Here is a 26,955-nt window from a genome sequence, read left to right as displayed (position 1 = left end):
ATTTATCGTTCAGGCTTCAGGGGCTCCGGGCAGCGGTCTGGCCTTCATCTCCCTTGCCCCAGGATTCCACATGGTACCCCCGCTCATCTGTAAGAGCACTTTCTCACCATATCATGAGCACCGAATTTTCAGATCAAAATCGAACATGGGGTTCAGGAAGGGGACAAGAGATCCACAAGCACAAGAAAGGCTAGAAAAAGGAGCCGGGATAGCGCCCTAGAGGAGAGAGGCGGGAGAGGGCGGCGGCCAAGAGCCGGGAGGGCGGACCTAACAACCATGAACCTCTGTCTTCTGTTCAGCACTGTGGGTAGCACTTGTGTCCTAAATAAAGATGGCGGCATCTGCTTCAACAGCCGGAGCTGCCATGCGCAATGGGTTGTACCACCAGGTTTGGGGCGTCGGGGCGGAGGTGGAGCGAACCATTGGGGCGTTCGGGAGCCATGTTGGTGCAGCGGGAGGCGGCAGCAGCGTCGGGGATGCTGTGGTGGGGACGGCGGAAGCCGGGGCCGTATGCCAAAGGGGCTCTGGCCGCGGAGTAGATGGTGCCCAGAAGGAGGCAGCGGCGCGGAGCGACAGGCCGAGGGGCGGGGGGCCGGGGCGGCGGCAGGGGCCCGGGAGGGGGCCCGAGCGGCGGGGCGGGCCCATGGCCCGGACCAGGACGGGGGGTGGTGGAGGCCGTGCAAGGAGGACGGGGATGATGGCGAGGTGGCCGCTATGGCAGGGTCTCGGGGGACCGTTGACCCCGGTACTCCTGTTCCTTCTCCTCCTCTCTTTGTTCCCCCTCAGCCAGGAGGAGCTGGGGGGTGGCGGAGACCAGGGCTGGGACCCGGGGGTAGCTCCTGCTATGGGACCCAGGACGCAGATCTGCGGCGGAGCCTTGGCTCTTTGTCCCGAGCCGCCTGGGTCTCAGGAGAACGGGAGGTCTGGCCTGGGAGTTAGGGAGCCTGTCTTCATGGGGCTCCGAGGGGGAAGGCAAAACGCTTGGGGAGGCCGAGGGGCCCCTGAGCAGCGAGAGACAGGTCAGGGACCAGGGTCCCTGTTGTGCTGGCGCCCAGAGGTCTCCTCTTGTGGACAGAGAGATAGTCATTCGCCAGAGGCTCTGTCCCCAGGGGGGCCTGGTCTAGGGAACAGCTTGCCCTTCCGTTTGGACCTCCTGGCCCAGCCCAGTGGTCCAAAGCCAGTGTCCTTCCAGCGTGACACTAGGAGAAGCTCCCGCAAAAGAGTGGGAATCTTGCGTTGCTGCAGGGAATTGTGGGCGCTAGGGCGCAGGGGTCAGGGCGAGAGAGCCACAGCATCCCAAGCGGGCAGGGCAGTCCCTCGGCAGGACTGTCTTCCCGGGGCTGTGGAATCTGGGCGCGGACTGGATTCAGCACCGCGTGCGGCGAGGACAGCTCCTACAGCGGGTTCAGCACCCCTCAAGTCTCGGACAGCTCCCGAGCCTGTGCCGCAGCGCATGCGCTCGGGTAGTGTCTTCCGCCGCCGCTTCCTTCCGCAGCGCCCGGGGCCGCGCCCCCCGGGACCGCCCGCGGGCCCTGAAACCTGGCGAATACCTTCAGCGAACAGGTCACGCCCCCGTCGCGCAGCAAACCGCCACCCGCAGTTTCCTCAGTACAACTACCAGACCCTGGTGCCCGAGAATGAGGCGGCAGGCACCGTGGTGCTACGTGTGGTGGCGCAGGACCCGGATATCGGTGAGGCTGGGCGCCTAGTCTACTCGCTGGCGGCGCTCATGAACAGCCGCTCGCTGGAACTTTTCAGCATTGACCCGCAGAGCGGCCTCATCCGCACAGCTGCCGCTCTGGACCGGGAGAGTATGGAGCGCCACTACCTGCGTGTGACAGCGCAGGATCACGGTTCACCACGCCTATCAGCCACCACCATGGTGGCCGTGACAGTAGCCGACCGCAATGACCACGCGCCGGTGTTTGAGCAGGCTCAGTACCGGGAAACACTTCGTGAGAATGTGGAAGAGGGTTACCCCATCCTGCAGTTGCGTGCCACAGACGGCGATGCGCCCCCCAATGCCAACCTGCGCTACCGCTTTGTGGGGCCGCCAGCTGCACGCACTGCTGCAGCAGCAGCTTTTGAGATTGATTCGCGCTCTGGCCTCATCAGCACCAGCGGCCGCGTAGACCGTGAGCACATGGAAAGCTACGAACTGGTGGTAGAGGCCAGCGACCAGGGCCAGGAGCCCGGGCCACGCTCGTCCACCGTTCGTGTACATATAACAGTGCTTGATGAGAATGACAACGTGCCCCAATTCAGCGAGAAGCGCTATGTGGCTCAGGTACGCGAAGATGTGCGCCCCCATACGGTGGTGCTACGTGTCACAGCCACAGATAGGGATAAGGACGCTAATGGTTTGGTGCACTACAACATCATCAGTGGTAACAGCCGTGGCCACTTTGCTATTGACAGCCTCACAGGTGAGATACAGGTAGTGGCACCTTTGGACTTTGAAGCAGAGAGAGAGTATGCCTTGCGTATTCGGGCGCAAGATGCAGGCCGGCCACCCTTGTCCAACAACACAGGCCTGGTTAGCATTCAGGTGGTAGACATCAATGACCACACTCCTATCTTTGTCAGCACACCCTTCCAGGTCTCTGTCCTGGAAAATGCACCCCTCGGCCATTCAGTCATCCACATTCAGGCAGTGGATGCAGACCATGGGGAGAATGCCAGATTGGAGTATTCCCTAACTGGTGTGGCACCTGATACACCATTTGTAATAAACAGTGCCACTGGCTGGGTTTCTGTGAGTGGTCCCCTGGACCGTGAGTCTGTGGAGCATTATTTTTTTGGTGTGGAGGCTCGAGACCATGGCTCACCCCCGCTGTCTGCCTCAGCCAGTGTCACAGTGACTGTGCTAGATGTTAATGACAATCGGCCTGAGTTCACCATGAAAGAATACCACCTTCGGCTGAATGAGGATGCGGCTGTGGGCACCAGTGTGGTCAGTGTGACTGCTGTAGACCGTGATGCCAACAGTGCCATCAGTTACCAGATCACAGGTGGAAACACCCGGAATCGTTTTGCCATCAGCACCCAAGGGGGTGTGGGTCTAGTGACACTGGCTCTGCCACTGGATTACAAACAGGAACGCTATTTCAAACTGGTACTTACTGCATCTGACCGTGCCCTTCATGACCACTGCTATGTGCATATTAATATCACAGATGCCAATACTCACAGGCCTGTCTTTCAAAGTGCTCACTACTCGGTGAGTATGAATGAGGATCGGCCAGTGGGTAGCACTGTGGTGGTCATCAGTGCCTCTGATGATGATGTGGGTGAGAATGCTCGAATCACCTATCTTCTGGAGGACAACCTGCCCCAGTTCCGTATTGATGCAGATTCAGGGGCCATTACACTACAGGCTCCGTTGGACTATGAGGACCAGGTGACCTATACACTGGCCATTACTGCTAGGGACAATGGCATCCCACAGAAAGCAGATACCACTTATGTAGAGGTGATGGTTAATGACGTGAATGACAATGCACCACAGTTTGTGGCCTCCCACTATACAGGGTTGGTCTCTGAGGATGCTCCACCTTTCACAAGTGTCCTGCAGATCTCGGCCACTGACCGGGATGTTCATGCCAATGGCCGGGTCCAGTACACTTTCCAGAATGGGGAAGATGGGGATGGAGATTTTACCATTGAGCCCACTTCTGGCATTGTCCGGACTGTGAGGCGGCTGGACCGGGAAGCAGTACCAGTGTATGAGTTGACTGCCTATGCAGTGGACCGTGGTGTGCCCCCACTGAGGACTCCAGTCAGTATCCAGGTGACAGTGCAAGATGTGAATGACAATGCACCTGTTTTTCCAGCTGAGGAGTTTGAAGTGCGAGTGAAGGAGAACAGTATTGTGGGTTCAGTGGTGGCCCAGATCACTGCAATAGACCCTGATGAAGGGCCCAATGCCCATATAATGTACCAGATTGTAGAGGGGAACATCCCTGAGCTGTTCCAAATGGACATCTTTTCTGGAGAGTTGACAGCACTCATTGACTTGGACTATGAGGCTCGTCAGGAATATGTGATTGTGGTACAAGCCACATCTGCTCCTCTGGTCAGCCGGGCCACCGTTCATGTCCGCCTAGTTGACCAGAATGACAACAGTCCTGTGCTCAACAACTTCCAGATCCTCTTCAACAACTATGTATCAAACCGCTCAGACACCTTCCCCTCAGGCATCATTGGGCGTATCCCAGCTTATGATCCTGATGTCTCTGATCACCTCTTCTACTCCTTTGAGCGTGGCAATGAGCTGCAGCTGCTTGTGGTCAACCAAACCAGTGGGGAACTGCGACTCAGCCGAAAGCTAGATAACAACCGCCCACTGGTAGCCTCCATGTTGGTGACTGTCACAGGTGAGGGGCAGGGAACAGGCAAGTGACCCAGTGATCCTAGGCTGTCAAGGCCTCAGGAACTCCAAAGTCCCTCAAATCAAATAGTGATTTCCAAGTCTTCTAAGTTCCTGTTCCCCACAGATCTGCCATAGACCTCACAGGGACTCTGCTTAGGTTCTTGGATAGTATCCTAAGAACTCCCCAAATTCTAAGGCATCTAGTATATACCATAAAGATTGTAAACAACTGTCTGCTGCCCTAGGGACAGTTTTGTTATCCCTAAAGGGCATGGAAGGCCTCAGATAATGTTCTGGAGGTCCCAGGCAGAACCAGATTGCCAGTTAGTCCATACCATGCCCATGTTTAGATGAATGATTACTTTAGATCCAGACTGACCCTTACCCCATTTGTGCAGGAAAAAGAGACCAGTAGTTTAATGGTTCGGAATAACAGCTTACTATGGCAGTTTCAAGCAGAGAGTGGGCCCACATTGGCCTGGCTGTGGTCTAAGGCCCTGGTCTTGGGGAAATGTCCAGAGACCCACCCGCCTCTTTTCTGATTTCACTTCTCCAGGCTTTCACAAACCCCTCCTATTAGGAGGGGAGAACAAGTTGAAGAGGTTCTTGAAGTCCTACTTATTGGAAGTTGCAGAGGTTGGAAAATAGGCTTTAGCAGTGCTCATTCCTCAATTTTGGAGCTGGGAGTCCTGGCATTGTCAGAAAAAGCATAGCCTTCATTTACTCATAATTCACGCAACAACCAATCTGTTGATCTCCTAACATGTACCAGGGTCTGGGAACAAGGTGAACAAGGCAGATAAGCACCTCACCTTCATCTCTGGGGGTATGCACTGAAACCAGGTCTAAGGTGGTGAGCAGTTTGCTAATTGAAGAATGTTGTGGTGGTTTTATGTTTGTAAGGGGAGGTATGGGAGTGTCAGGATACTATATTCTCCTGGAGCTTGTTGACACAGGATTCTGGGGAATTGCAATTAGTGTTCCCTTAGCCAGAGTCCCTTTCACTTTGCTGACGAAAGGTACTGGGATCCCTGACTTGGTACTGGGATCCCTGACTTGGAATTGTCCTTGTTTCTGGAGCATGTGTTTTTGCTGGTTCTGTCATGCTGGAGATGGGTGAGGGAGGAAGTTGGAAATGTGTAGTCAGTGACCTTGCCTTCTCTTTGTGTCATGAGTGGAGTAGGCTGCTGATGTTAACAGGAATAAGGGAGTGAGCACTTAGGGGCCTGCTCCCCCACCCAGTACTAGGGGTTGAACCCAGGGTGCTCTACCACTGAGCTACATCCCCGGTTTTATTTTTATTTATTTATTTATTTGTTTTGGTACCAAAGATTGGACTCAGGGGCACTTGACTATTAAGCCACATCCCCAGCCCTATTTTGTAATTTATTTAGAGACAAGGTCTCACTGGGTTGCTTAGCGCCTTGCTTTTTGCTGAGGCTGGCTTTGAACTCTGATCCTGTCTCAGCCTCCAGAGCTGCTGGGATTACAGGTGTGCAACACCCTTCCCAGGTTTATTTTTATTTTGAGATAGGGTCTGGCTAAGTTGCCCAGGCTGTTCTTGAACTTGGGATCCTCCTGCCTCAGCCTTCCTAGTCCCTGGAATTACAGAGGTGCACCACCACACCCAGCATTAGGGACCTTCTTGAGTGTGGTTGGAGTGACTTGCTAACCATGGGCTTGCTGACCCAGCCACCTTCTGTTTTGGGGCTGGGGAAGAAGCAGCAAATTGCTGATGCTATGATGCTGGGGGAGTTAGTGGTCACTAGTCCCAGACTCAACTTGTGTTCTGGTGGGTTCAGCCTGTTGACTCAGAGGTACTGGGGACTGGAGTCACTAGCCATAGCCCTCTTGTGTCCTAGGGAAAGGCAGCTGCTAATCCCAGGCTGACCACTGTCCATACCCCTTTCTGCAGATGGCCTACACAGTGTGACAGCGCAGTGTGTGCTGCGGGTGGTCATCATCACAGAGGAACTGCTGGCTAACAGCCTGACTGTACGTCTGGAGAACATGTGGCAGGAGCGCTTTCTGTCACCGCTCCTGGGCCACTTCCTGGAAGGCGTGGCTGCAGTGCTTGCCACACCCACCGAGGACGTCTTCATCTTCAACATACAGAATGACACAGATGTCGGGGGCACGGTGCTTAATGTGAGCTTCTCTGCTCTAGCACCTCGTGGGGCGGGGGCGGGCGCTGCTTGGCCCTGGTTTAGCTCTGAGGAACTTCAGGAGCAGCTGTACGTTCGTCGTGCTGCACTTGCTGCGCGCTCTCTGCTCGATGTCCTGCCCTTTGACGATAACGTGTGCCTGCGTGAGCCCTGTGAGAACTATATGAAATGTGTGTCGGTGCTCCGCTTTGACTCATCCGCACCCTTCCTGGCTTCCACCTCTACGCTCTTCCGACCCATCCAGCCTATCGCCGGCCTGCGCTGCCGCTGCCCGCCTGGCTTCACTGGTGACTTCTGCGAGACTGAGCTGGACCTCTGCTACTCGAACCCATGCCGGAATGGCGGCGCCTGTGCGCAGCGAGAAGGCGGCTACACCTGCGTTTGCCGTCCGCGCTTTACCGGTGAGTCCCACACAGGGCTGAAAGTTGGACCAAGCTGGGTGAACACTTGCAAAATTGGGGGCGGGACTATAGTACAAGTGCGGACTGGACATCACTTTTGAGGCAACGGGGTTAGTATGGGCTCAGTTACATTTGAAATCATAGAGCCCAGCCTAAAGAAAGCCTAAGAACACAAGGAATAAAAGCCTCAGACTGGAAAAGCTGTGAAGGAGGCGTGGCCAAGGGCCAGGCGATAAGGGGGTGTGACCAGACCTGGGCGGGAAGAATGGGGCTAGGCTAGACTGAAAGAGGGCGAGCTCTCTGGCAGCTCGACCAATCAGAGGTCTTGGAACCCGCCTGGAGGCTCGGCTTTGGCTGGTCGTGCTCCAGCGTGGGCAGGGTATGGCCATGATGGCTTCTGAAAGTGTCTTGCTCCGCAGGAGAAGACTGCGAGCTGGACACCGAGGCCGGACGCTGCGTGCCCGGCATATGCCGCAACGGGGGCACCTGTACTGATGCGCCCACTGGCGGCTTCCGCTGCCAGTGTCCTGTGGGCGGCGCCTTTGAGGGCCCTCGCTGTGAGGTGGCTGCACGCTCGTTCCCGCCCAGTTCGTTCGTCATGTTCCGTGGCCTGCGGCAGCGCTTCCACCTCACGCTGTCCCTCTCGTAGGTGCCCGCCCCGTGTCTCTGTACGCCTCCATTCCGTCCTTACCTCCATGACCTTAAGATTCTTGATTGCCCCATCCTGAAGTCCCCACAGGACACCGCCCCCTCCCCTGAAGTTAGCTAGGGTGTCTCAGAGCATCAGTACCCTGGCCATCAGTATACTGGCGTGTCTTGTCTTCTCTTGCTCCAGCTTGGGCGGGTGACCTGCGAGCCTTCTCTCAAGGATGGTAGGTGTGAGGTCATTTTGGTTCCTAATGTCCCCACTCCACTCCACCCAGGTTTGCGACGGTGCAGCCCAGCGGGTTACTCTTCTATAATGGGCGCCTGAATGAGAAGCATGACTTTCTGGCCCTGGAGCTCGTGGCTGGCCAAGTGCGGCTCACATATTCCACTGGTGGGTGCTCCCTGGGAGATGTACATGACAGTGTGTGCATGGGATGGCTGGAAAATGCAGTCCACAAGTCCCCTCAGGTTTGCTTCATTATAGCACTGTTCAACACACTTCAGTGCCAAACAGACAACAGTGAGGACCCAGCTCCATGTCCATTCCCTGTGGGAAGGTCCATCTCTCCAAGAAGTGTATGTTTCTCCCAATTCTTCAAGGCCACTCTGTTCTAACCAGTGTGGTCACCAGGAGATATACTGATCTGATGCATCCAGGATGACTGTGGGAATGGGCTATATGAGCTGGGTGAGGGTAGAGCAACTCATCAGCTCCAGAGGACACTCCACCTGCATATCCCCCACAGGTGAATCCAATACAGTGGTCAGCCCCACAATTCCAGGGGGCCTGAGTGATGGGCAGTGGCATACAGTGCATCTAAAATACTACAACAAGGTAGGCACCACCCCTGGCATGGTGTGTGTGTGTGTGTTTGTGTGCGCGCGCACGTGTGCATGTGCATGGGGATTCTGAGTTCTGCTTCTCAGGGGTTACCCTAGGGCATAGTTGACTGGTGTGCCTGGATTTTTAGCCCCGGACAGATGCCCTAGGGGGTGCTCAGGGCCCCTCCAAGGACAAGGTTGCTGTGTTGAGTGTGGATGACTGCAATGTGGCTGTAGCTCTGCAGTTTGGTGCTGAAATTGGCAACTACTCATGTGCTGCTGCTGGTGTGCAAACAAGCTCCAAGAAGTGAGGCCCCCATCCCATGGTCCCCATATCCTCTGACTATAAAAGCCTACCCCAACCCTTCACATACCCCATTCCTCACCACAGCCTGCCAAACTTCCCAACCTTTCTCCAAACCACCAGATTTCCCTTTAAAGACCTTAGAAGCCTCCTCACCCTAGCTCCCAATCCTGTATTCTATCCCTGACTCCCTGCTCCCATGCACAAGTTCCCAGGTACCCAGTCCTCCAAAGCCTCTACTCTCCCATCCAAGTCTCTAATACCATACATCACCTACAGCTCCTTGATCTCTACCTAGCCTTCCAGGACTCTCAGCCTACTGATATCAACTCCCAAACCCACTTCTCCATCACTTGCCCCAGTCACCTGGATGCCTCACTCCTTCATCATGACCCTTGCTTGACTCCATCTCTCCCATCTTTCCCCACACCATCATGATCTCTCCTTTGTGCCCCCACAATTGGAGTAAGCCCCCAGTTCCCTCCCCAGATGGCCTTTTCCTCCCTGCTTTTTACCCTTTCCTCTGAGTCCTACCCCCTACTTCCTATAGCCCTCAGGAGCAATCCTACTTTGGCCCCAGTTCCACCAATGACCCAGGCCCCTGACTCCCAGGTCCCTGGACCTGACGGGCCCTCTGCTCCTGGGGGGTGTCCCCAACCTCCCCGAGAACTTCCCCGTGTCCCACAAGGACTTCATTGGCTGTATGCGAGACCTGCATATTGATGGCCGCCGAGTGGACATGGCGGCCTTCGTTGCAAACAATGGCACCATGGCAGGTAGGCACAAAGCTCCCATTAGCTTCACTTGTGGCCCTGTCCCAATCATAAGAGGGTTCTGTAGGGCTGCATGGGGTGGCTCCATATCTGACCTCAACCCAGTCTCCTTTGATGGCAAGGTTGCTAGAGCCCAGCCTTTAGGGCCTTACTCCTATCCACCCCTCCCCCACCAGTGAACACAAAGCTGAGATCATGCTGTTTTTTGGCCTCTCTGCACCTAATTATTCTTTCTAGAACTCATGCCCTCACCCCATCTTTTTATATCTTCTATATGCCTTCCTCTTCCAGGCTGCCAGGCCAAGCTGCACTTTTGTGACTCAAGCCCTTGCAAGAATAGTGGCTTCTGCTCAGAGCGCTGGGGTGGCTTCAGTTGTGACTGCCCTGTGGGCTTTGGTGGCAAAGACTGTCGGCTCAGTGAGTAGGCTGCATAGGGCAGGAGGGGTCTGCAGGGTAAGGTCTGTTTCTAGAATAGGGGCTGTGACCCTGCTTCTCTTATCCCCTCAGCCATGGCCCATCCCTACCATTTCCATGGCAACAGTACACTGAGCTGGGACTTTGGAAGTGACATGGCTGTGACTGTGCCATGGTACCTGGGGCTAGCATTTCGGACATGGGCGATGCACGGGGTCCTGATGCAAGTACAGATTGGGCCACACAGCACGCTTCTCTGCCAGGTGTGTTTTTCCTTCTGATCCCTTCATACACCCTCAACCATCAATCTCTGATACTGCCAGTAACATTTCTATGGATTCAGGCTGATCATATAGCATACTTCTCTGCCAGGTTTCCTAATTGCACTAGACTCTGCTCTGGACCCTTGACTTTTCCCTACCACAATATTCTCTGCAGGTGCAGGGCATAAGCATAGCTTTTTCTTGTGCTAACTGCATCAATCCATGACCCCCTGGTCCTTTCATTTGCTCCCTGTCCATTACTGATCCATGTCAACAACATGGTGTCCCCTGTGTGGCAGATATAGCCTTGACTTTACTCTTCTGACCTCTGATATTCTCATCTCATCTTATCTCCCAGTCATAACTCAGTTTGGGATTCTAACCTTGGGGCTATTTATCTCTATCCACAGCTAGATCGAGGGTTGCTATCTGTGACGGTAACCAGGGGTTCAGGCCGTGCTGCCTACCTCCTGCTAGACCAAGTGACTGTCAATGATGGCCGATGGCATGATGTGCGGCTGGAGTTACAGGAGGAGCCAGGTGGCCGGCGGGGCCACCACGTCTTCATGGTCTCACTGGACTTCAGCCTCTTCCGGGTCTGACCTCTAACCCCAGTGTAGTCTGTTTTCAGTTTTCCAATCAGATTTACCTTATTTGACCCCACCTCTAATCCAGGTCCTCTCTACTCCATCACTGCACCAAATCTAATGTTCTTCCTCCACTCTCCCTGCTCATAGCCTTGCTCTAAGCCCATCCCATCAGCTAGGTTGGTCCACTGTCAAGGCCCTCTTCATGTCAGGAAGGATACCCAGATATCTGGCCTAGTCTTGGGGGTACCTCTGTAGCCAATACTTTGCCTGATTCCTAAAAGACCCTTTTGGTCTTTACCCCAATCCTTACTACTTCAGGTCAAAATCATGGAAGTTCAAGGTCTGCTCTGAGTTCAGGAGGGAGGGGCCTGTCCAAGCCCAGCTCTTGACTGCAACCATTCTATTATGCATCCTCCATGCCTCAGAAAGTTCTTTGTACTTGGAAGTAGCTCATTTCCACATTATTCCCCTATACAGAGAATATGGTCATGCAGAGTTAGAAAAAGACTAATACTGACTCTGGGGTATGGCAGGAGTCCACTAGTCACCCCCTTCCCTCAGTGCTGACCGTCTCCCTTCTTTAGGACACCATGGCAGTGGGGAGTGAGCTGCAGGGCCTGAAGGTAAAGCAACTCCACGTGGGAGGCCTGCCCCACAGCAGTAAGGAGGATGTTCCTCAGGGTCTGGTCGGCTGTATCCAGGTGGGGGTCAGCATGAGAACATGATATGGGGGCATTAGGGTTAGTGGTCAGCTATCAGGGGCTCCTATAATGGTCAGATATCAGGAGCTGAAAAATAGCATTCAAGTAGGAGTTGATATTGGGGGATAAATGACCCAGAGCATTCAGAGATTAGTCAAGCCTTTCTGAAGTGTGGAAAGTAAGAGTCTAGATTAGATTATCAAGAATCATTAGTGATCTATATCAGAAATAGCACAATTTGGGGTCCAATGGGGGGGCTAAGCTGGGGTTTGGGGGGGCTGGGATTTGGGGGGACCTGAGGGAGACTGTATCTCAGGGGTCATCAGACTGGGTGGCTGGCTCTACAGGACTTGATGCTGAGGTGCCTTGACATGAGTCTTATCCCTTGCTGGCTGTGTCCATAGGGGGTATGGCTTGGCTCTACACCCTTGGGGTCCCCAGCCCTACTACCCCCCACCCACCGAGTGAATGTGGAGCCTGGCTGTGTCGTGACCAACGCCTGTGCATCTGGGCCCTGCCCACCCCACGCTGACTGCCGAGATCTCTGGCAGACTTTTTCCTGTACCTGCCAGCCAGGTGGGCCTTGAGAGGGTCATCTGGGAAGAAGCCAGGGGCTTATGGGAAAGACTGGGAGGCTGCAGGGCCTGGAGGAGGCAGGAATTGAGAGGGAGAAGTGCCTAGTTCCTTCCATGCTCTGTGACTAGTGTCCTGAGCTTCCTGACCCAATTTGCAGGTTACTATGGCCCAGGCTGTGTGGATGCCTGCCTCTTGAACCCTTGTCAGAACCAGGGTTCATGCCGGCACCTCCCAGGAGCCCCCCATGGCTATATCTGTGACTGTACAAGTGGCTATTTTGGTCACCACTGTGAACACAGGTGAGATTCTGGGGGCTGGATGATGGAAAGAGCTGGTGGGGATAGGGAGGGTCACTGAAGTATTATGGAAGCATTTCTCACCTCATCTTATCCCCAGGATGGACCAGCAATGCCCACGGGGCTGGTGGGGGAGCCCAACATGTGGTCCCTGCAACTGTGATGTTCACAAGGGCTTTGACCCCAGCTGCAACAAGACAAATGGGCAGTGTCATTGCAAGGTTTGCCTGGCCCCTGACCCTGACCTTTTAAACCTCTAAGTATGATCTGTGATTCTTGTCCAGTTGGCTGACCTCAGTCACCTGACTTGGGCCCTAACCTCTTACCTGAATTCTGTGACCTAGTTATCAATTCTCCTCCTCATCCCATAACATCTTCCTTGTCTTCATTTGAGACCAATGTTCCTATTGTCTTTACCATTTGCCCTTAATTCTGCTTGCTCCTCAAGCCTTGACCTAAGACTCTTATGTTAAGCCCTGACTTCTGACTTCAGGCCCCTGACTCATCCTCAAACAGGAGTTCCACTATCGACCACGGGGCAGTGACTCGTGCTTCCCTTGTGACTGCTACCCTGTTGGTTCCACTTCGCGATCATGTGCACCCCACAGTGGACAGTGCTCCTGCCGCCCAGGAGCCCTTGGCCGCCAGTGCAACAGCTGTGACAGTCCTTTTGCTGAGGTGACAGCCAGCGGCTGCCGGGGTGAGCAAGCTCCACCCAGCTCCACCTGTAGAGGGTTGGTTCCAGCAAGTTGCCGCTAAAGGATCAGTGGCATGCTTGGCTTCTGGGTAGGGGGGCTCTGGGAAGCTTCTGAGGGAGACCAGACCAGTTTTACCCAGGAAGCCTCACATTTACCCCAAATACTTTGCTGACCTGTCACAGAATGTGACATGCCAGCTCTTAAGAAGTCCACAGGGGAGTGGGGGGTCTACAGTGGTATGTAGTACAGGGGTAGTAGGTGTGGCTGTCACTTGCCTTAGACCCTGGCTACCTGGCTCAGAGCTTCCTCTTTCCCTAGTGCTCTATGATGCCTGCCCCAAGTCCCTGAGATCGGGTGTGTGGTGGCCCCAAACCAAGTTTGGTGTCTTGGCCACAGTGCCCTGTCCCCGGGGGGCCCTAGGTAAGTATGAGAAATAGGGACATTGCTGATGGCAGGGGTGGGCCTATTCTCTGACTGTCAGAGCTACTTTTCTTGAGTGGGGTGACCTTGTACCTGTAAAAAGGTGGGATGGGTTGGGAGTCCTGTGGGTCCCTCACTACCTCCTAAGGGCTCTGGGTCCTTTCCTACACCTTCATTAAGCCTCCATCTGTTTCTCTTGGCTTCTGGGCAGGATTGCGGGGTGCAGGTAAGGGGTACGTGTTTGCTCAGGTGCACTGCCTCCTCCCACTGCCTGAGCTTTTGCAGATCCTTCCTGCTGCTTAAAGTCCCTGCAGACCCCTCCCTGCTGCCTGAGGTCCCTAAAATCTATTTCTAACTGCCTAAAGTTCCTGGAAGCCTCTTTCTGCTGTTTGAAGATGCCTGAGGTCCTCAGAGACCCTTCCCTGTCACCTCAGAATCTTACAGATCCCTCCCCACTTCCTAAGACCCTTGCCAACCCTTCCCTAATTCCTAAGGAATTGTACTGGCCTTTCCTCACTTCCTGAGGTCCCTGTAGGCCTATCCATACTGACTGAGGTCACAAAATACCCCTTCCCTCTGACTGAGGACCCAGTAGCTCCTCCCTGCCACCTGAGAGTCCCTCAGAACCTCTCTGCTGCTTGAGGTCTCTGCAGTGGCTGGACAGAGATTGTCTGTGTATGCATGCTTATGTGTATGTGTGTGTCTTACTGTGCCTGTGCACGTGTCTATGACTCTCTTTTGGGAAAATGGGGTACTATATTTAAGTTAGGGTCCCTTTTGTTGGTGGCTATAATCTTGCTTAAGATCCAGGATATGTCTTAGTAAACTACACCCCAACCCCACAGATAAGGGAGAGTAATGACAACAGTTAAAACTTGTATGAGAACCCCAACCCCATCTCACTTGTGTCACATTATAATCCTGGAAGACCTTGTTTGAATCAGTGTGTTTGCGTGTGTATGAGAGATCATCAAGTATTTGCACACTTGTCCTGGTCCACATGTCTGTGTTTGTGCAGCTAAGCAATAGTGTATGAGTATGAACGTTGGCCAGTGTGTGTCTGTCCTGCCTGGCCTGTGTGAGAATAATTGTGTGTGTGTGTGTGTGTGTCTGCAGCACCATCCTTGTGCTCTCCTTTATGTGCTTGGTGATAAGAATGTTCCACAGACCCCTCAGGAATTGACCAACAAGCAGCTGGGCTTGGGCTGCTACATCCAGGCATCTAGCCATAGATGCCTGTTACTCTGGCCTCTGTCTCAGGGTTCCCCCTGGGATAGAAGAGGGTCACCCTGTCAGTAAAGGTATCCAGGCCCTAGGCCTGACCAAGTATTGCCTGCCCCCAGGTGCTGCTGTGAGGCTATGTGATGAGGATCGGGGTTGGCTGGAGCCTGACCTCTTCAACTGTACCTCCCCTGCCTTTCGAGAGCTCAGTCTGCTGGTGAGACTGCCTAGACCTTCCCTGGCCCTGGGCCTGGATTCAACTTCCCCAGGCCTGTGGTGGGCACCAAATATCATGCCATAATTGTTGACCTGAAAGGATTTTCCTGGTTATCCTTTAATCTGTCCCAGTCTTTCTCCCTGTAAGACTTGAGAAAAGCCTACAGGATGACAGAACAACCATTCCCATCCTTGTCCTGGCAGCTGGATGGCCTAGAGCTGAACAAGACAGCACTGGATACTGGGGAGGCCAAGAAGCTGGCTCAACGGCTACGGGAGGTGACTGGCCACACTGACCGCTACTTTAGCCAAGATGTCCGAGTCACTGCCCGCCTGTTGGCCTACCTACTGGCCTTTGAGAGCCATCAGCAGGGCTTTGGGCTGACAGCCACACAAGATGCTCATTTCAATGAGGTAGGGCTATGCCCTCCTATATTCACAGATCCCTGGTCCTATTTCCTAGCTCCATGTGCCCTGACTCCCTAGTCCTACAACCCTGGATTCCCAGTTCAGGTCCTTCCTGATCTTTGAAAAAGTGAAGGACCTGGGCATTCTCTCTTCCCTTATCTTCTCCAGTTCTGCCCCCTGGCCTCTTGGGGTCCCTTTGAGCACCTGGCCAGATCCCTCATGCCTGCCCTCTCCCTTGGCATATCCTCACCACCTGGCTGAGCTCAATTTTATTTCCATTCTCTCAGAATCTGCTGTGGACCGGCTCTGCACTGCTTGCTCCAGAGACAGGGAACTTGTGGGCAGCGCTGGGGCAGCGGGCCCCTGAGGACTCCTCAGGCAGTGCAGGGCTGATGCAGCATCTGGAGGAATATGCAGCCACACTCGCAAGGAATATGGAACTCACATACCTGAATCCTGTGGGACTGGTGACACCCAATATCAGTGCGTGGTGGGTGGGGCAGGACTGGGGCTGCAAAAGGCAGGGGCCTAGAGTTCTGAGGGGCTACGGATGATAATGCAAATAGTGGCAGGAGGCTGTGACAGGCTTTGTAAGGACAGTCTCTACACTAGTGGCAAAGAAAATGTGACTTGTGGTACTTGGGTAGGTGGGAATGAGACTCTTGGTATGGGGAGGAGGTACTTGATGGGTGTCACTCTTCTTTCTCCTGACAGTGCTCAGCATTGACCGCCTGGAACATCCTAGTTCAATTCGGGGGGCCCGTCGCTACCCCCGATACCACAGCAACCTTTTTCGGGGCCAAGATGCCTGGGATCCTCATACTCATGTGCTGCTGCCTTCCCAGACTCCACGGTCTTTCCCATCTGAAGGTGAGAACCTTTGGGTGATCCCTGACCAAGTCCTGTTTTCCTATTCTCTCAAGACAGACACCATGTTGCCCTCTTGTTCATTCTCCCCTTATCAGACCTTTCCTGCTTCAGATCTACTAAGTGTGACCTTCCAGGTTAACCCTCTACCCTACACCTTGCTACACTCTCACTTGCCAGATCCTCTCCTTCACCACAGATGATACTTCCCAGGCCTGGAATAGTTCATTCATGGGTGCCTGCTCTCCGTACTCCCCGGCTCTGGATCTGCAAGAAAGAGATCCTTGTGCTTGATGCTGGGTTGGGTTCAATGTTGGATTTGTGGGTCTTATAGGTTAGAGGTCACTTGACAATGGTTCTTCCCTCTCTCCTGTCAGTTCTTCCCACAAGTAGCAACATGGAAAACTCTACTGCCTCAAGTGTGGTCCCTTCATCAGCCCCTCCAGAGCCTGAGCCTGAATCTGGGATCTCCATTGTCATCCTCCTGGTGTACCGCACCTTGGGGGGGCTACTCCCTGCCCAGTTCCAAGCTGAGCGCCGGGGTGCCAGGTACCATGAGTAGAACTATTCTCAGGCCCCTCACTCTTGAGTTTTCTGTGAGCTTCTACCTAGCCTAGTACCTCCTTATTTGGTGGACAGATGCACAGGTTCACAGATATACAGAGATGTCCTTGTGCACGGCTCCAAGACCTATCCAATTTAGGTACTGTGTGAATTTTCTCTGGATTTGTGCAGAATAGAAGAGGTGAAGGCTGATGGACATGGAGCACAAATGGGTCAATCATACAAGAGGAGTATGTGAAACAGGTGCAGATAGGCCAACTAACTGAGACATAATGACTGAGGAATTGATGGTCTGATCGAGATGGGAGGGGGAAAGATTGGGTCAAACAGTTGTAGACCATCAAAAGCTGCTCAGATCCCAATCTGGGCAGTGAGTCTAAAGCCCCATGGCAGGCTGGCAGGGGCTAGAGGCATTCTTAGGAACAGCATCTACTCTAGGGGCATCCTAAACCCTGGGTCAGCCATGACAGATGGTCTGAAGATAGGGTGAGATAGCTGTTTAGAGCTTGAAAAGATCAGAAGTCAATAATGACCAAGCCCAAATGGGGTATCTCCTCAGGCTTCCCCAGAACCCTGTTATGAACTCCCCGGTGGTCAGCGTGGCTGTGTTCCATGGACGCAACTTCCTAAAGGGTGTTTTGGAGTCCCCCATTAGCCTTGAGTTCCGCCTCCTGCAGACAGCGAATCGGAGCAAGGCGATCTGCGTGCAATGGGACCCACCTGGCCCGTGAGGATCCCTGTTCTGGAAACCCTTGGTTCCCCTTTTAGCCTCTGAGAGGCCAACTGATAGTCCCAGCCTTCCCCTGAGCTCCCTACCCATGCTGCCTGGCAACTAGGTCCATGAGGAATGCTGCTCCCCAACTTCAGGAACCCTCAGCCCCTACACCAACTCTTACAAATTCTAGTAGTGGGCACTCCCTGTTGGGAAAGGTAGGTCTAACTGTCTTGTGGCTGCAGGGTTGACCAGCATGGCACGTGGACAGCACGGGACTGTGAGCTGGTGCACAGGAATGGGTCCCACGCACGGTGTCGCTGCAGCCGGACGGGCACCTTTGGTGTTCTCATGGATGCCTCCCCCCGTGAGGTGGGGCTGTGTTCTGGGTTCTGAGGAAATGGGAGGTTGAAAGGGCAGGGAGATCCTGCCCAACACCCAGTAACCATCCCTGTCTCCACAGCGGCTAGAAGGTGACTTGGAGCTTCTGGCTGTGTTCACCCATGTGGTTGTGGCAGTGTCTGTGGCTGCACTGGTATTGACTGCAGCTGTCCTGCTGAGCCTACGCAGTCTCAAGTCCAACGTGCGTGGGATCCATGCCAATGTAGCAGCTGCCCTGGGGGTGGCAGAGCTTCTCTTCCTGCTGGGGATTCACAGGACCCATAACCAGGTGCAGGGTCAGGGCCAGGGAACCTGTGTCCTGATGACCCCACCTGACCTGGGAAGGCCTGGGACCAAAGTTTAGAAGCTGAGATCAGGGATGCTCAGGTTGGGGTCAGAGTTTGGGACAATATGCTGGGGTAAGATGCTATGGTTTAAGAGTCAGAGATGGGAAGCAGATGCCTGCAGTAGGGTCAGAGGTAGGGCAAGGCAGGAGATGTGCTGATGTCTCCTTCTCTACCTTCAGCTGGTGTGTACTGCGGTTGCCATCCTCCTACACTACTTCTTCCTCAGCACCTTTGCATGGCTCCTGGTAGAGGGCCTGCACCTCTACCGCATGCAGGTTGAGCCCCGCAATGTGGACCGTGGTGCAATGCGCTTCTACCACACCCTGGGCTGGGGTGTCCCTGCTGTGCTGCTGGGTGAGGCCCTGCCCACTTGTCTATTCAGGGATGTGACCCCCAAATCTTCACTTATCACATGTTCCAACCCTGACCATATCCCTAGTCCTAATCATGACCCCTAACCCCAGCCCCCCAATGCCATCTACTCAAGGAAGAACCTGTTCATCCTTACTCCCAGCTTTTCCCCCCACACAAGGGGTTTTCAGTCATTCTCTAGTTCTAGAAGACACCCTTTTGGTCCTTCCCCTTCTCTTTCCAAGGCCTTGCTGTTGGCCTGGATCCTGAGGGCTACGGGAACCCTGACTTCTGCTGGATCTCTATCCATGAACCCCTCATCTGGAGCTTTGCTGGCCCTGTTATCCTTGTCATTGTGGTGAGTGCCCAGCAGTTGGTGCCACCATGTGCTTCCCTCCCAGGACAAAGGGAGAGGGCTTGCAGAAAATGTGGAATCTGCAGAGGTGGCAGTCCATAGGCTTCCTGGGTTCTCTTTACCTCTGTTGTCTGGTCACAGAGTGACCATTCCCCACTTAGCTGGCATGGAGATGGAGGGCCTGAGGTCAGAGACTTGGCCACTCTCTCTGATTCTTTCTGCATCTCTCTCTGTCTCCATCTCTCAGTATCTCTCTGGTTCCCTATGTCTAACTTTTCCTGTGATTCTAAGCTTCACTGTCTTTGTTCCTGATCTATCTTTGTGTGTGTGCGTGTATATGAATTTCTCATTGGTTCTGCCCCTATGTATAGTCTTGGTCTCTCTATGTCCCTGTCTCACACTATCTCTTCTCTTTCTCTTTGCCCTACCCGGACCCCACATGTTCACCATGGGTCCAGATGAATGGGACCATGTTTCTCCTTGCTGCCCGCACATCCTGCTCCACAGGACAGAGGGAAACCAAGAAGACCTCTGTGCTGTGAGTTGACTGGGGAAAAAGGGGGGTTCACAGATGGAAGACCCATTATGGATAAGATATGGAGCCCCCAGAACATCCTTGGTATAGGTTGGGCTCTAAATTCTGGATAAAGTCATGCCTTCCCTAGCTTGTGGTCCCTCTCTGGTCCCACATGTGCTTCCATTCTACCATCTCCTTGTTCCCTGGCTCTTCCCAGAGTCTCTGTCACCCCGAGCCTGGGTGACTCACTTTTTCCCCTGCCCCATGTGTTTCCATGTTTTCTTTCATGGTACCCGAACTCTTCCATTTTCCCCATGTCCTTTCATGGCTCCCTGAGTACTTTCCTGGTTCTTTGTGTGACTTCCCATTTCCCCTAGTGTTCTTCTGAGACTTCCATTTTCCTGTAAAGTTCCTTTTCTTCTAGTGTGACCCTTTTGTGTCCTCCTGTGTCCTCTCATGTCCTCACAGCAGGACCCTTCGCAGCTCTTTTCTGCTCCTCCTGCTGGTCAGTGCCTCCTGGCTCTTTGGCCTCCTGGCAGTCAACCACAGCATCCTGGCCTTCCACTACCTCCATGCTGGACTCTGTGGCCTCCAGGTACCTTTCACACCCTTCCTCTATCCCAGAACCAGAGGGGGCTTCAGCAGGCTGGGCCCAGCCCAGGCAAGGCATTGCCTCCAGTCCTGGAGTTCACTCTGAGTGGGTAACAATTATTGCCAGGCTGGGTGCTTACTCCAGACCAGACACTGGCCCTAACTGCTAGCCCCAGGCCTGGAGCTGACTCTCAACTAGAAATTGTCAGGTTGGGCTGGGGATGTGGCTCAAGCGGTAGCGCGCTCGCCTGGCATGCGTGCGGCCCGGGTTCGATCCTCAGCACCACATACCAACAAAAGATGTTGTGTCCGCCGAGAACTAAAAAATAAAGATTAAAAATTCTCTCTCTCTCTCCTCTCTCTCCTCTCTCACTCTCTCTCTTTAAAAAAAAAAAAAAAAAAAAAAGAAATTGTCAGGCTGTGTGCTGGTTAGACCTTCACTAACACTGTGTTCCTGGCCCCTTGCTGACTGACTCCAGTTACTCCTGTTGCTCAGATCCTGCTGACTTTTCTAAGCCCTCGTTGGACTTTTCACTGGCTCATGCCAACCTGCAATAACTGACTCCCCTCTTGCTGAGCCACAGGGACATCGGGTGGCCCTCCTCTGATCTTATCTGACTTTTTTGATCTCTTAGGAGGCACCTACTCACCTAACCCTGGTTCTTCCAACCCACTCCTAACCCACTCCTTTCTTAGTGACTTTTGCTGACCCCACCCTGATCCTTGCTCACCTCCAGGGCCTGGCAGTGCTGCTGCTCTTTTGTGTCCTGAATGCAGATGCTCGGGCTGCCTGGACACCAGCCTGTCTGAGTAGGAAGGCAGCATCAGAGGAGACAAGGCCAGCACCTGGGACGGTGAGGGGCTTCCAAGGCTGGGGAGTCAGGATGGGGACCCTGGAGGTCCTTCAGGGCTGGCTCACACCCCTGTCCTGCCCACCATCCTTAGGGGCCTGGGGCCTATAATAACACGGCCCTCTTTGAAGAGAGTGGCCTCATCCGCATCACTCTTGGTGCTTCCACCGTCTCCTCAGTGAGCAGTGCCCGCTCTGGCCGGACCCAGGACCAGGACAGCCAGCGGGGCCGTGGCTACCTCAGGTGAGTGGCCACATGAGGTTTAGACCAGTCCCCCTTCACCAGGGGGTTGGCAATACCAGATCCTAAGGTGGGTGACTTTACCTATCTCAGCCACCTGGGGGCCTGTTGCTGCCGCTGCCCCAGATGTTTCCTGCTACACACCCAGGGACACCTTCAACCATTCTACTCTCAGCTGGCCATGTCCTTGAAGATATTGCAGCTCCCAAAGCACCTCATCACATCTGTCCTTGATTGGGGGGGTCTCCTGTATTTCTAGGGACAATGTTCTGGTTCGACATGGCTCAGCTGCTGACCACACTAACCACAGCCTCCAGGCTCATGCTGGCCCCACTGACCTGGACGTGGCCATGTTCCATCGAGATGCTGGTGGAGTTGGAGCCCTGGATCAGGAAGGAAGGAGGGAGGGAGAGGGTCTCTTCCTGATCCTCCTACTGTCCCAAACTGAGAGCAGTGGCTGACTGGGATGGGATGAGCTCCCCCCAGGTCACTGTCTTAGGAGGCACCCACCCACCTAACCCTGGTTCTTCCAACCCACTCCTAACCCAGCTCATACCTGATAGTTATAGCCCCTCTGTTCCTATCCCTTTCCCAAGTTCTGCCTGGGGCCCTCCTCCCCAACTTCCTTGCTGCATCCACCTCTAGACCCTTATCTCCAGGCCTTTTCCTTATCCCCAAGTCCTTTGCTTCCCAAAGCTACTGCTACACATTCCTCCTTCTGATCTTCCCAACTCTAGGTGCAGACTCTGACTCTGACAGTGACCTGTCTTTGGAGGAGGAAAGGAGTCTGTCTATCCCATCTTCAGAAAGCGAGGACAATGGTCGGACACGAGGGCGTTTCCAGCGTCCGCTCCGACGGGCAGCCCAGAGTGAGAGGCTCCTCACCCACCCTAAAGGTGATGGGAACACTCTGATCCCATGAATGACTGAGGGATACCCCATGTTCCACTTAGATGCGATTCAGGGACCCTGTCATCTCCTCAGGATGCCTGAATCTGATACATTCGGACCCTCTGGGGTCTTCATGGGTACCCCACGCACCATCCCCATCCAGTTTTCCAGCAGTATCTGGATGACACAGGAACAGCCTAAGCAATAGAGTGATGAAGTCAGGGATGTTATAGAATGACATGTCCCTCCAGACTCTGTCCCTGTGGGTTGGGACCCAACCTGGTCTTCCTGGTCTCCCTTCTGTTCCTACCTCTACTCAATGAGAACAGCCAGGATTTTCAAAAGTCATTAGAGTCAGGAATCACTGAATGTCATTGAGTCTGGGTCACAGAAGTCCTCAGTCACTGGGATCAAACTAGAGGCTTCTGTAACCTGCCCTGGCTCCACAGACGTGGACGGCAATGACCTCCTGTCCTACTGGCCAGCCCTGGGGGAATGCGAGGCAGCCCCCTGTGCTCTGCAGACATGGGGCTCTGAAAGGCGCCTGGGGCTGGACACCAGCAAAGATACGGCCAACAACAACCATCCAGATCTGGCCCTGACCAGCGGGGACGAAACATCCCTGGGCCAAGCCCAGCGCCAGAGGAAAGGTATGGTCTCTGGCCTGCATTATATGAACCCTAGAGGCTACTCTTGCCCTCATGCAATCAATTTCAGCTTCCTGGTCTCAAACTGAGCTCCTCTTATTCTGATCTGGGAGGTTTCTGTTTCTCTCCTCTGCTTCATGGTCCCCATGCACCTATATTAACCCAGACAATTCCTTCCTCCCATGCCCTGGCCTACATCCAGAGGCCAGTGCTGCCCCAACCCAAGGGATTCCTCTCCCTTCCCCATTCCCACATCTGCTTTGTGGAGATCCTAGGGGAAGCTGTCTCCCAGATCCCAGAGCCTGTCTGATCTGGAAGATTTCTGTCTCCTTACTTTGCTTTACAGGAACCCCCAGAGGTTGTCCCTATACAACACAAAACATTTCTGTCTTCAATCTTGCATTACAGGGACCCTGGGGACTGCTTCTACCCCAGCCCTGGGGACTTCCTCTTTGACCTAGTCCTATATTTCCAGAACCTGGTGGCTGCTGCTCTTTTGACGTCAGTAGGAAAGTTTGGCTGCCTTCACCTGAGCCAGAGTATTAATACTTCTCCACTCTGGCCCTTTCTTTCTTTCAAGAGAGAGAGAGAATTTTTTTAATATTTATTTTTTAGTTTTCAGCGGACACAACATCTTTGTTTGTTGTGGTGCTGAGGATCGAACCCGGGCCCCACTGCTTGAGCCACATCTCCAGCCCACTCTGGCCCTTTCTTGCTGCCTCTTTGAGACACCCAGGGTTGCCTCTGCTCCTCCCCAGGGGATTGATTTCTAGTCCCAACTCTGACAGGGATCCCAGCAGCTACCCCATCCCTAAACTCAGGGAATACCTACCTGGCCCACTCCACCCCCACACCCCGCCCCCCATTTTGTTTCTCCTGTAGGCATCCTGAAGAACCCATTGCAATACCCACTGGTACCACAGACCCGAGGTGCTCCTGAGCTGTCCTGGTGCCGTGCAGCCACCTTGGGTCACCGTGCTGTGCCAGCTGCCTCTTATGGTCGCATCTATGCTGGTGGGGGTACAGGCAGCCTTTCACAGCCAGCCAGTCGCTACTCTTCTCGAGAACAACTGGATCTGCTCCTACGGCGGCAGCTGAGCCGTGAGAGACTAGAGGAAGCCCCTGTCCCTGTTCTGCATCCCCTGAGCCGGCCAGGTTCCCAGGAACACCTGGATGCTGCATTAGGCCGCTTAGAGCCCAGAGCTCGGGGCAGCACCCTGCCACGGAGGCAGCCACCCCGAGACTACCCTGGAGCCACAGCTGGTCGCTTTGGGTCACGGGATGCACTGGACTTAGGAGCACCCCGAGAATGGCTGAGCACACTGCCCCCACCCCGTCTCACCCGGGACCTTGACCCACAGCACCCTACTCTGCCCCTGTCTCCCCAGCGGCAACTCTCAAAGGACCCCCTCTTGCCATCTCGGCCCCTGGACTCTCTGTCCAGGAGCTCGAACTCTCGGGAGCAGCTGGACCAAGTGCCTAGTAGGCACTCCTCACGGGAGGCCCTTGGACCACCCCCTCAGCTGCTCAGAGCTAGGGAGGAGCCAACCAGTGGCCCGAGCCATGGCCCCTCCACAGAGCAGCTAGACATTCTCTCCTCCATCCTCGCCTCTTTCAACTCTTCAGCTCTTTCCTCTGTGCAGTCCTCAAGCACGCCCTCTGGCCCTCACACCACTGCCACCCCTTCTGCCACAGCCTCTGTACTTGGGCCTTCCACACCTCGCTCTGCCACGTCCCACAGCATCTCAGAGTTGTCGCCGGACTCAGAGTAAGCATGGCCTAGCCAACTACTCATACCCTTATTAGCTTAGCCTCCTCCCCTAGGTTCCACTACAGAATGGGGTGGGGGTTGACAGACAGGTGTGGGCTACCCCAGGCTCAGCACAGCCAGGAGGTCAGAGGCTGCGTACAGAGGTCTGGCATTGAAAGGGAATGTGACTAGCAGGGACTCACCAGTTGTATGATTGGGACCAGCTTTCCTTCCCTGCACCTCCCAGACTAAGGAAGAGATAGTTGCCCTCCAAAGGACTGGATCTAGTAGAGGGGGCAAGGCAGGAGTCAAAGCCTAGAAGTAGAAGATAACCCCATATTTTCAAAGAGCAGGGGAGTGAAGGAGTGTTTGCTTGGGAAGGTTTGTCTAAGGGGTCATATCCTGGGATACCAGATATGTCAGGATGAAGAGCTAACTTTGAGGATAAACTATATTCAGTCAATTTTAAGTTCCTCCTGCCTGTGGGCACTATGGGGTGAGGCTCAGAGGCTTGAGCTGGGATCTGGTATATCTCAGGAGCCTGCAGGGCATCTGTGGGGTAGAGGATGGCAGACATGCCCAGAAGTAGCTGGATATACAAGAGCCTGAGAAGGAATGGTGGGGTGAGGAGAAACCAAGAGTTGCTGGTTTTGTAAGCCAATGGGAGAGTTGCATTTCAGGGAGTATAGCTAGGAAAAGCTCTGGAGGAGTGGGGAGTCTGTAGGCTGAGAGATGGATCTGAGGGGAAGGGGTCTTTGGGGATGGGACAGGGGACCAACAGAACTATGCAGGACCCAGTGTTTGGGGGAAGACAAAGGAAGAAGGGAGAGGCAGGGGGGTTGGAGGGCCCAGGGTTCTAGAGGGATACTAAAGGGTGAGGATGAAAGGGAGCAGACTTACCACCTGGGTCCCCCTACAGTGTGGCCTTGGGCTTTGGCTGAGTAAGAGGAGGGCTGGGAAATTGAGTAGGGGCTTAGGCTCTAGAATCATACAGGTGTGAGTTTGAGTTCTCTTATCTTACTAGCTGTGTGACCTTGTGCAGGGTACAAGCCTCTGTGAGCCTCAGTTTCCTCATCTGTAGAAAGGTCCATAGTATCGAACTCTTTGAGATGTGAAGATTTGTGAGATATTACGTGCCAGGTGCTTAGCATAATGTCTGTACATGGCAGGTGCTTGCTAAGTGTTAAGAGAAAAGACTGAGGTAGTCAGGAAGCCTTGCAGATGAGTTAAGGTGTTCAGAATGGGTGGGGGACTCAGAACTCCAAAGTGAACATGAAGGGCTGAACACTGAGAGGCAACGGTAATGGGGGAGGTGGAGCAGGCCAGATATGGTAGGGAAGCTAGGAGGCACCTGACTTAGGGTCCTCTCAGCAGTTAACTTTGATATCCATGTTCAACTCTACAGGGTTCCCAGAAGTGAGGGTCACTCCTGAAAAATGACGTGCATATGAGGAACAACTGAGGGCAACAGGAGAAAATCCAGGAGTAGGGGGGCTGATCCTAAGGCAGCATCCTGTGCGCCTCCCCCCAGCTCCCTCTATGGCAGTGTGGAGGTTCCATGCACATCAGTGAGCATGGGTGTGACAAGTGCAAGGCAGGTGGGGACTGAAGGGAAGACTTTTATACATTTTATACCTTTGTAACCAGAGAGATATGCTTATGTTATTTTTCAGCTTTTCTGTCTCCCCCCAGGGGTCTGAGACTGGACTGGTAAAGGGAAGGGAACAGAGGAAGAGAGATGCAGAGTTTGGCCCCATTTGGGTCCATAGTAAACCATATGTTCTTTTCTCATATCTTACAGGGGTAGACTTGTCCAACATGTGGACAGATGCCCTCCTGACCCCACCCCACCCCACCCCCCTGTTTGATCTGAGGATTGTCAGGGCCCAAAGTGCAGAACTGATCTTATTTTCTCTTAAATGCCCCACCGACCAAACTTCTGGGGTTGGGGGTTGGTCTTGGAAACAGGGGTCCTCTGATTCTCTCATGGGGGCTTGCTCATGCCACCCCTCCCCGTGGATGTGTGTGTTTATTACATGGAGTCCCTGCCACTTACTGCCTTATGACCTAGGACTGATGCTGTGGGCACTGGTGGAGCAGCAGATGTCCTGTTTACAGAGCAAGGCTTCCCTTTCTCCCTTGGGGAGGGGCCCAGGCTTCTACTCAGACATTCCAGTATTGGGTGGGTAGAGGGGTCACTGACCTGCCCCTGCCTGAGCAAAAGTTGTCTGTGGTGCCATTTGATTCCCCCACACTGCCCTCTGAGGGGTGGGTGGGAGAGTGAACAAAGGAAGCAGATTTGAGGGAATTCAAGACCCAGAATGTAGGTGCCACTGCCTCCCATGTTTACAGGATCCTCCCTGGCCCTAGGCACCGGGCTGCTGAAGTGACTCAGTTCCACCCTTCCTTTATTCCCTTTTAAAGGGAAAAATGACTGTTAGGACCCTGTTCACAAAACTCTTACTTTTGTTACTTTGTCTGATGTTCAGAACTAGAGACTTTAAAATTTTGTTACTTTGTTTACAGGTGAGGTTTTTAAAAACTTTTTTCGTTTACAACTTAAAATTTTGAACTTTAACACTTTGTTTACAGTTGAGAATTTT

At 53.8% G+C, this 26,955-nt stretch overlaps 1 protein-coding gene across 4 annotated transcripts; it reads left to right on the top strand.

Annotated features, from left to right (window-relative positions):
- The first annotated feature begins 594 nt into the window (after positions 1 to 594).
- CELSR3 (cadherin EGF LAG seven-pass G-type receptor 3) lies at positions 595 to 26,943 on the top strand. 4 transcript variants are annotated; one of them, XM_081302474.1, is made up of 35 exons: positions 595 to 4,376; positions 6,288 to 6,938; positions 7,358 to 7,583; positions 7,862 to 7,977; positions 8,333 to 8,421; positions 8,558 to 8,715; positions 9,325 to 9,488; positions 9,777 to 9,902; positions 9,993 to 10,162; positions 10,573 to 10,758; positions 11,337 to 11,453; positions 11,858 to 12,029; positions 12,187 to 12,328; positions 12,426 to 12,546; positions 12,842 to 13,025; positions 13,342 to 13,447; positions 14,740 to 14,881; positions 15,085 to 15,294; positions 15,576 to 15,771; positions 16,003 to 16,158; positions 16,533 to 16,704; positions 17,279 to 17,446; positions 17,677 to 17,803; positions 17,895 to 18,101; positions 18,339 to 18,513; positions 18,756 to 18,868; positions 19,324 to 19,403; positions 19,854 to 19,977; positions 20,711 to 20,827; positions 20,919 to 21,067; positions 21,324 to 21,433; positions 21,802 to 21,960; positions 22,405 to 22,605; positions 23,485 to 24,370; positions 25,758 to 26,943. In XM_081302474.1, exons 1-35 carry the CDS (start codon positions 644 to 646, stop codon positions 25,783 to 25,785), a joined length of 9,981 nt encoding a protein of 3,326 aa, XP_081158600.1. In that variant the 5' UTR covers positions 595 to 643; the 3' UTR covers positions 25,786 to 26,943. The 4 variants fall into 4 exon arrangements, with proteins under 4 accessions (XP_081158600.1, XP_081158603.1, XP_081158602.1 ...); XM_081302477.1 differs by having other exon boundaries at positions 619 to 4,376; positions 7,364 to 7,583; positions 13,342 to 13,443; positions 14,787 to 14,881; XM_081302476.1 differs by having other exon boundaries at positions 619 to 4,376; positions 13,342 to 13,443; positions 14,787 to 14,881.
- Positions 26,944 to 26,955: the final 12 nt, after the last annotated feature.

This window comes from Spermophilus citellus, assembly GCF_964194105.1.
Source record: "Spermophilus citellus genome assembly, chromosome: 7".
NCBI lineage: Eukaryota > Metazoa > Chordata > Mammalia > Rodentia > Sciuridae > Spermophilus > Spermophilus citellus.
Note: the sequence above shows the minus strand (reverse complement) of the source record. Positions and strands in the feature narration are given on the sequence as shown.